General features: G+C 44.6%; 1 protein-coding gene across 3 annotated transcripts in view; it reads left to right on the top strand.

Moving 5' to 3' along the window:
* The first annotated feature begins 393 nt into the window (after positions 1 to 393).
* The window catches only part of PRKCA (protein kinase C alpha), a 146,701-nt gene continuing 137,198 nt past the window's right edge, over positions 394 to 9,896 (top strand). For all 3 annotated transcript variants that reach the window (XM_040081398.2, XM_040081397.2, XM_040081396.2), the window contains exons 1-2: positions 394 to 612; positions 3,903 to 3,934. In XM_040081398.2, the coding sequence (XP_039937332.1) occupies positions 440 to 612; positions 3,903 to 3,934 (205 nt within the window). In that variant the 5' untranslated portion in view covers positions 394 to 439. The remainder of the gene's footprint in view (positions 613 to 3,902; positions 3,935 to 9,896) is intronic.

Raw genomic sequence — 9,896 nt, 5'->3', positions numbered from 1 at the left:
GGAAGCTTGTGTAGGTGAATGTGTGAGAGAGAGGGGAACCGGTGCGTTTTGTGGGGAGGTGGTGTGCGGGAAGAGCCGGTGTGTGTGAGAGAGCCCCCGGTGCGTGTGTAAGAGGGAACCCCGGTGTGTGTGAGAGAGAGCCCCGGTGCGCGGTGCGGGAGCTGACGAGGGCCAGCAGGTGCTGCCGCCCCCCCGTTCTCCCCCGGCTCTCCCCGCCGGGGGCGGCCCCGCGCCCGCCCCGCCCCGGCCGGGGGCTCGCTCGCTCAGCCGCGGGCGGAGCAGCCGGCGAGAGGGCTCGGGATCCTCCTCCGCTCCGACGTCAGGCTGGGAGCGGGAGGCAGCGCCCAGCGCCGCCGTTGCCAGAGACTCGGCGGCCGCCGGACGGGGCGGACGTCGGGGCGGCGACTCCCGGAGCGGCGGGGGGTGGGGAGGAGGCGCTATGGCCGACGTGTTCCCGGGCTCCGAGCCCGGCGCCGACCCGGAGGCGGCGCGGCGCTTCGCTCGCAAGGGCGCCCTGAGGCAGAAGAACGTGCACGAGGTGAAGGAGCACAAATTCATCGCGCGCTTCTTCAAGCAGCCCACCTTCTGCAGCCACTGCACCGACTTCATCTGGTGAGAGCCCGCGGCGCGCGTCCCCTCCGCGCCCGCCGCCGCCCGGGCCCGCTCCGCCGCGGGGGATTCCCCGCCTCGGGCAGCCCCGGCTCCGGTGAGCCGCCGTCCCTGCCCAGCCTTCCCTTCCCTTCCCCGCCCACCCGCCGCCTCCTCGGGCAGCTGGGTCCCGGTGCCGCCGCTCTCGCCGGGGCCGGGCAGGTGACCCCGCTGGGGGTGACCCCCCGTGTCACCTCGCTGCCCCGGCGCTGTCGCATCCCCCTCCCGGCGAGCTGTGGGCGGCTGCCGCTGCTCGGGGGGCCCGGGGCTGGGCGCACCCCGCTTTCGGGACAGGGAAGCCCCCAAACTTGCCGGCTCTCGTGGGTCGCAGAGACCAGCAGACTCCGGAGCCCCGCGCCGGGGCCGTCGCTTCCCACACGGTCCAGAGCTGTGTTTCTCATCCCTTGTCCCCGGGTTCTGCTCGGCGGAGCTGGGCTGTGGGGCTCAGCCAGGCACAGCCGCGCTGGGACGGAGGGTGCCCGTGGCAGACCGGGGCGTTGCTGGGTGGCGAAACTGAGGTCACCCAGCCTTAACTCGCGGTCAGTGCCTGCCCTGCTCCCTCCTGCTGCCGAGGGCGGGCAGCGAGGCCGGGCAGGCACCGTGACACCGCTGCTCCTGTCCACGGCGACGAAAGGGAGGGGGTGGTTTTTGTGAGAGAAGGGTTCCTGCGCGAGAGGGCAGGAAAACTCCCTACCGACACCCTCATTGCTAAGCTGGTAGGGGAAAAATCCACCGCTGGGTTGGTGCCGTGCCGGGGCAGGGCGGCAGCTCCGCGCAGGCCGGGCCGTTCCGCGCCCCGTGCGAGCGGCGCCGGGCCCGGCCCGGGCTCGGCAGGGGCCGTGAGAGCCCCGGGGGTCCCGTCCCTGCACGGACCGTGCAGCACAAACAGCTCGGGATTCCCTTCCTTCGCCTCGCTCCAGCCCTGCTCCGCTGCTCAAGTTTGCACTGCAGCTCTGGGTGCCGAAAGCGAGAGCTGTGATTTATTTTGGCCAAAGTTGTGAAGGGGTCTGCGCGCAGCTGGCTCTGTGTCCGTGGCACGCTTCTTGCTCTTTTTATGTGTGTTTATGTGTCTGGACACCGACCTTTTCCTTCCTCCGTCAGTTTTCCTCTGCTTGCATGCTGAAGCAGACTGTGCTTGTCCCAGAAACGATTGAAATATATTCGCAGAGTAAAGAAGGAAAGCTGACATGATAGACTGCACAAGAAACAAGTCAAATTTCCAAGTTTGGGGGGTTTTTTGTGGGTTTTTTTGTTTGTTTGTTCGTTTCTTTTTTTTTTTTTTTTTTAATTAAAAAAGAAAGTGGGGTTGGGTATGGTAAAAGTGAGAGACCTTCAGAAACTGCTTCAAAGTTAATTTAAACCAGAAAGAGTTGGGAGGTGTGAAAAACCGCTGCAGGGTTTTTGCCGAGCGGTGTTAGTGCACACGAGCAGCACAATTATAAGACAAAGCAGAGCTCTGTCACAAATGACAGCGTGGATTTGGAATTGCAAGGGTATCCTGTGGCTGACAGGTGGCAAGAGCGACTGTGCTCTTGTCTTGTGCTTACTGAGCCTGGAGAAGCTCTTCACATTCCTTAGAAGAGCATCTGACTCCTCGAAAACTTGTTTCGTTTTCTGGTTTGGAGATGGGCCGCTCTCAAACACGCCTCGTGCACCATTGAAAGTGTTTCCAAAACGACTTGTGTCAGTTAACAATGTTTGAAGGTGTAAAGAACTGTAAACGCAACCTTTCAATGAACTATGCAAATAGATTCTTTTCCTTAGATTACATTTCATCAGGTAATATTTACCAAAATAGTTTAGTGCCACCTTATACTCTTCAGCAACTTTCACCTCTCTGCTTTGGTTCTGGAGTGTTGATATTTTTAAAAAAGAATTTTTACTTAAAAATTACATTGCAACTGCTCAGGGAGTGGAATGGGCTGCTGCTCTGCAGGGATTCAGCTCAGACAGTGAGGAACAGCCGTGCTTCTGGAGTAGATTAAAAAAAAAGGAATATTTGCAAATAAGTCTATTTCAAAGGAATAAAACTTACCTCAAGTCAGTTTCATGTTCTTAGTCCCGCCATCAGCTTTCCTGTGATTGCATTTCCACACTTCCAGCTTTTGAGTTTTGTGAAGATGAGTGGTAACAGTATCTGAATGACAGTATCGGCATGTGGGCTGCCAAGTAAACAAATAATTTGATTTTTCTCCTGGTTTGCCTGGTTCAGATCTGCTTATAGTAACAAAAAGTAGCGACTTGTGCAGAGAAATGTAGAGAAACGCTCTGTGTCATTTCAGCTTCCACCCGAAGGAACAGTGCACTGAAGGTTTTGTCTCTTCCATAAATAAATAAAAAAGTGGAGGAATTGTTGTTTTTTTGTTGGGTTTTTTTTTTTTAAGAAACCCTTTCCATAAAGTTGATAATTAAGCCACATGTTGTTAATTGCACACAGCTTCTCCAGCTCATGGCTTTTGTCTGTTTGTGATTGAATGTGAGCAGCTCCAGATGAAAAACAGGCTGCAAAGAAAAAGGCAGAGATATGTTTATAGGCAGGATACTCAAAACAGTTATTTTTGTGGGAAGAGAATGTTAGATGCTTAAAGATAAACAAATAAATCCCCAGCGGTGGAGTTTGGCAGAGGTATAAAATGTGCTGGAACTCTGGATAACGCTGTCATTGTATTCACTGCAGAAGTGTTACACGCACATTTGTATTTTGTTATGGAAATGGAGCAGGGAAGCTGGAGAATAATCAGTATGAAAACCAGGGGCCTGTCTTCTCATTTGTGTTGAAACAAGCAAAACTTTTCACCTGCCTGCTTTCCATACAGCAAACGGCTGGACTCTAGCTGAGCCTCACAACAGCAGCTTGTAATCCCAAAATTTGGATGAAACCCCAAGTCTGGTTTGTTTTATGTGCCTTTGCTGGAACTTGGAATATTTTATGTGGCTGTTAAGTATACATGTCGCATTAAACGAGTTGAAATATTATGCAGCAATTGCAGATGATGATAATTGTAGATCCAAAATAGCTTGTAAAATAATAATAAAAAAATTGTTGCCAGAAGTTGAAATTACATAGCTGGTGACAGCTATTGTTCTCTGCTTTGAAATGGGTGGGCTGGTCTGTGTTGTGTATTTGAAAATCTGTTGCTGTCGTAGCAGAACCTGAAGTAATTTAATATGAAGCTATTTTTATGTTTTTAGAGATCAATGAGTGGAAATTAAAACCAAACATACTAAGGCAGTTTTTTTCCTTCTTTATGCAGGGGATTTGGGAAGCAAGGATTCCAGTGCCAAGGTAAGCCACAACTGCTTTGCTGACACACACAGGTGGTTGCACCTCATTTTAAAGGTACCCAAAACTTATCAGCAGCAGGAGGGAAACAATCCTGGAAAAACTAAGCAAGCATCATTACCTGTGTGAATTCTTAAAGATGAAAATTATTCAATTAAATAATTACTGATATTTACATAATTTACATTGAGCAATCAAGTAATTATTCATATTGTAATAATATATATATTTTTAATATAAACCCAGCACAGTAAATATCATATAATCTGCATGCTTCTGACTCTTCATGGAAATAATCTGTGTGATTTAGCTTTGCAGAGATCATTTTTCTCATCAGAAGCTCTTGTCTGTGTGGGCGTTTTGGAAAATGGATTCACTTTTTAGTCATATGGCTTCTTTTCATAACCCAAAGTCCCTGGTTTTCATTTTCATACAATGCATGTTCAGGAGGACCTTTGGCTTTAATTCTATATTGGGACAAGACAATTCTGTCTTATGTAATATGAATTACAAAAAAAAGAAAAATCCACCTGTATAAAATCACTGACTTAATGAATCTGCTAACCTTGAGAAACTGAAAGCTGATGTAGTTTAGCTGTAAATGCTGTATTCTCACACAACCTGTGTTTCTGCCAAATACTTATCATTACTGAGCATTTAATCATGAAATCACCACACCCAACTAGTGCTGGTTTTTTCTTTTGTCATATGTTTGCTTAATTAGGATGAGCCTTTTTGTCGTTCCTCTCACTTCCCCACCTTCTCCCTGTCGCAGCTGCATGTTGTGTACTCATTAGTTTTCCTTTTTTCTTTCATGGCATTTCTGATGGGTATTTGCTCTTGCCTTAGAACACACTTGACTCTCCTGAACGTTGCTTTTACGTAGCAGTTAGGGAAGTGATGGATTCTGTGGTATTTTTGTGAAGGTTGAAGTGAGCTGATGCTTCTTGAAATTAAACCTCTGAGAAAGTGGATGTCAAAGACTGATGCCTTTTAAAGATTTGTGATAAATAAGTTTTCTTTAAGTTGAGCCTTGCAGACATACTCCTGATGGAGGTAAGCAGACGTCCATGATTTTTTCTCTGTGCCCCAAAACATTACTATTAAATTTTGTAGCTATCCTTCAGCTTTTTGCCACCCATCACATCCAAAGCAGCGCTGTAGATGAGTGTGCAGTGCTTAGGTGGTAATGGAATGGCATTTCCCCGGTCTCATTCAGGACAGCTCAGTGGTTCCTAGTTCAGGAATTATTTAGAGGTTCATTACAGATTCCTGTTGGTATACAGAGAACAATTGGGGCCGCATTTAGATGGTGCAGTTATCCAGCTTAGCTTTTGCAGCTTGCACGGTGCTGACTTTCTCCAGGATGCTCAGGCAGGACAGGTTCTCCCCTGCCCTGGGCCACAGATCCACCCTGGCCTGGCAGCTCATCTCCAGGGATTTGGATTCTCTGCCTGGAATTCCTTCTACCATCGTTAATTCTGGTGAGCCAGGAGCAGTTCTGCTGCTGAGGACTGATCTGTACAAAGCCTGGATTCAGTCTTGTTTCCCCTGCAGATGCCATTCATGGACTCTACCAAGAATAAAGGCAGTGGAGCAGCTCTGTTTATTTTTAAATGCCTCAGAAGTGATACTTTTTAGGAATCTAAACACGTTTACCCTTGCCTTTGTCTGTATCAGAGGGATAATCTATATTTCTCTTTAGAGACTTGTACCCAGTGGTTTTGTCTGAGTTCTTGGTCAAAATCTCTGAGAAACAGTCTGAGTTTATACATGGTTTGGAGCAAGGTGGTTTTTGTGCACTAATAAGTTTTCAGTAATGGGCTTTCTAACCGTAGTTCATTAAACTTGTGTTCAAAATCAGAGAGTTCATACTCTTGGGATAATACTCTTGAAAAATAAAACTTCCCTGATAAAGTTAAGCCACTGAATCAATGTTTATTCTGTTCAGCTTTCTGAAGCTTCTGTCTAAAAAGTCACTAGCTAAAGCTGGAAAGGCAAATTAGTGATCAAAATTACTGAGAACACGAGGAATTAAAACTAAAAGTCTGAAACTAGAAGGTAGGCTGCAGGAAAAACCCTGATTTCTATAATGAAGTGACTATCTTTACAGGGACAGATGATAAATGGAGAATAAAATGGAACTTTCAGTATGACATGAAGGAAAGAATATTGCAGTGACAGCTCTTACCATGACTGGAGTTCTTGGTCCATCAGTGTTTCTATTATAAAAACCCTTTTCTACTCTGTTTTCAAGAGTGATGTAAAATCTCCCACTAGACACAAACTTGATCTCAGGCAGAATTCAGAGCTGAGGGTTTTGTTATTTCCAGAGCTGTTTGAAATTCCTCTGTCCTCTGGCACCAAGGGGAAGAGGAAGGCCCACAGTAGTCACACACCGCACTCAAATGATGTTTCTACTATAAAAAAACTGCAAGTCTATCAATATTTGCATTATGGTTCTTTAGTTAGACAAAAGGTCTTAGTTTTAAATACTGCAGCAAACGTAGTATGTTGTTTATTTTCAAAACTTCCATTTAAAAAGTGTCCTACAAAATACAGTCCTAGTTTTATTTTTGAGATGTCCTCAAACAAAATATTTTAATATAGATTTTATTAGAATTTAAACTGTGCTATAGTGAAATGGTCTGATTTTGGACCATTAATACCTTTTTTTATTGGACTTGCTTAGATACCGTTTTCATTTGTATTTTATCATTTTGGTTTTCAGGTTTGAATGCCTGTTTCTGCTGTAGCGTTCAGCTTCAGCATTACATAAAGACATTTAAATGAGCTCTTTGGAATTGATGAGAATTAGTTCCATTTATTTTCCTAAAACATTTTGCAAGATAATTTTTTCCCACCTCCTTATTTTTGTGGGATCCCGATTAATTTGCTGTCTTTTGCAAATTCAATTTTACTGTGGTTTTAATGCCCTGGATGTGGCAGAGGGTTAGGTGCAATTGCATTATTACCACACAAACGCTCAGCAAGGGACAGTCCACGTCCTAAGTAGTTTGTCTTTCTTAATTGGGTGTATTTTAATGTGGCTGCTGAATATTCCAGCAAACAGAACCTCAGAAAGGCTGCTTAGCTTTGCAGCCAGGAGCTGGGATGTGTTAGTTCATGGAGAGGAGGCAGAATTCTGTTGCATGATTGGAAAGAATTTTTTTACAGAAGGGAGTTGAGGATCATAAAGTAGCAGTGGAAAACGTCTGTCTTTTTGGCCATGGGTGGGTTTGAAAATAAACTTGAAAGACTTCAGCTGGATTAATGTTCTCCTAGGGATAGGATTCAGGAAGAATTTCTTCACAGGAAGGGTGGGCAGGCATTGGAAGGGGCTGCCCAGGGACATTTGGAGTCTCCAGGCCTGGAGGTGTCCAAGGAATAACTGGACGCGGACTCAGTTTTCTGGGCTGGTGACAAGGTGGGATCAGTCACAGGTTGGACTCGACGGTCTGGGAGGTCTTCCAACCTCAGCGATTCTGGGATTCCATGAAATTTTTATTCCTGTTGTTAGAAAGCAGTTTGCAGTTTGATATTTGTGGTTTGTTGTTGATTTATAGAAGCATGAAGTACTTTAAATATTGTTTTTGCGAAACGGGAGCTCTCATTCTGCTGTTTTGCTTTTGCTGTTTGCTGTTGATCGTGTCTGTGGCAGTGCAAACACGATGGGATGATTATTCCAGGGAGTTTTGGCTTTGTTTTGTTTTCTTACGTTGTCAAGCAGGCCAGCAAGCTGTCTGTAGCGCTGAAAGCCTTCCTCTGATGTGCACCTGGAAGGATTGCAAGAGCAATGTGAAAAACTGAATAATTTAAAACCTTTTTCAATCTGCCACAGCATGAAAGTTCCTCTTTTGAGACAGCAGACTTTAAATGAAGCAAGCAATTAAGTTAAATTTTGGCTTCATTATTCTTTTGATAGACTGTTACACTTTGAGTGTAACCTATACTTGTTTCTTTCTGTTGAATTTGTAAGAAGTGTCTTTCTGGTGAACAGAGATCAACAAATAGGAACTCAGTAAGATATAAGGAACAAACGTTGTAGAACATGTATTTATGTAGGTTTAGAGGTTGTTTTGAGTTCAGCACTGAAGGCTCAGCACATTTCCTCAGGGCCAAAATATTTTTAGTTACAGTAATATAAGTGTGATCAGCTCATGTTCCTGATTTAGGGTCTATTGTTAATTCTCTCCTAAATAGTCAAAAATTTTAGTTATTAACAGCAAGTTTTCCCTCTTTTACATGGTTGCTGCAGGCTTTACTAAAGTGCAATATTCTGCTGTAATTCAGCTGTGAAATACATTTGGCTTAAGGATAATAATGAGCTAAGGAAGAGTTTCACGTTTTTTTCCTAATTTACATAAATGAAAATTAGAGAAATCAATTAAAGCAGATCATTATGCTTCCCTAATCTGGGCAACTATTGCTCTTTCCACTGTTTTTTCCTGTCTTCCCTCAATTTATTTTCAGCTCAGTTTTCTCTGAGTGTTGAATTTTACCTTCCGTTGTTGTCCTAAGCTTCTTGGAGCAGCTCGTGCCATGCTGGGTCTGGGCTAGGCAGACATCTACAGCAATTCCTTCACTAAAGAGGGAAATGGGGGCATTTCATTGGTGTTTAATATTCAAATATTGTAACACTGGCACTTCATTTCCTCTGCATTGTTTATCTCTTATCTAATGGTTCTTGACTTCTCTTCTACAACAAAAAGACCAAAGAATCCCCTTGTGCCACCTCATTTTTAAATCACGTATTTTCATTTAAAATGTTGTATTAAAGGTCTTTATAGTGATTTGGTTGAGAAACTAATTTTTAATGCTGTGTGATCTGAAGATTTGAACCAATGAAAGCTCTGACCACTTCCAACCTCGTTCACACACTCCGTTTTCATCAATCCTCAGTGCTGATATATTTATAGTAGAAGCAGCGCCGTTTATTCTTTTTTGTGTATGGATCAAGGCTTCATTCTTGGTTTTCCATCCCCAAGGCTGTGTTTCCCTTACAGTTTCTTCTTCCTTTTACAATCTTCATTTTCCTTTGTAACCTAAGAAAGAAAAATCTGTTGCATTGCTGCGTTGCTTCTCATAAAAATAATTTATCTTCCTTACTTGGAAATGTTTTTCCCAAAGGGTGGACAAGACACAAAGCAAGTTCCACTTTCTATGCCAGAACTGCTTCTTTTGAATCATTATCATTTTTGTGGCGAGATGGGGTATTACAGACCAGGGCTTGAACAATGTGGGTGTTTTTCTTTGTGCTCTTTATATTATTTATTAGTCATGTGCCACAGTTTACATTAACTAATGTTGCTGTAAGCCTGAGATTGAGAAATTAATTCCATGGAAGGCTGTGACTGTGGAGCTTGAAAGTCAGCCTGAAATCTGAAATGGGAGCTCAATAAAAATACACTTCCAGCAGCTGCCTCGTTAATGTATTTTCATGTGCAAAACTTGGAGGTATCTGTTAAAAAGTGGAACGCCCCAGAGCAAAACCTACACACTTACACACACTCCCCAAAAAACCCACAAACAAAATAATAAACAGCACCTGGGAGCATGAATTGTATCTGCATGCAGTTTCCACGATTCCTCTCTCTCCTTCGTCCTTTCCATTGGCTTTTTGCCCCCAGCCTGATCTGTGGACTGTGTATTTCTGGACCCCTTCTTGAAGGGCAGTAATTTTACTGATCTGCAGATAATTTGACATACACACAGATACGATGCTTGTTGTGCATTTGTCTTGTCAGCTTCTATTTATTGCTCCTCCCCTCCCTTGGCTGTCCTTACTTTAGCAACATCTGACCCATTTTATGAGGAAATATGGTGCCATTAATTGCTGATGCCTGTGAAAGTTGAGATTCTGTTCCTATTTCTGCAGGTGAACTCTGAGACATCTTTGAAAAATTGCCTGTGTTCTGAGTTTTTCCTGAGAAGAGCAGTGATGGGTGAAACTCATGAGTGTTAA

The sequence above is a fragment of the Hirundo rustica genome, chromosome 18 (assembly GCF_015227805.2).
Source record: "Hirundo rustica isolate bHirRus1 chromosome 18, bHirRus1.pri.v3, whole genome shotgun sequence".
Taxonomy (NCBI): Eukaryota; Metazoa; Chordata; class Aves; order Passeriformes; family Hirundinidae; genus Hirundo; species Hirundo rustica.
Note: the sequence above shows the minus strand (reverse complement) of the source record. Positions and strands in the feature narration are given on the sequence as shown.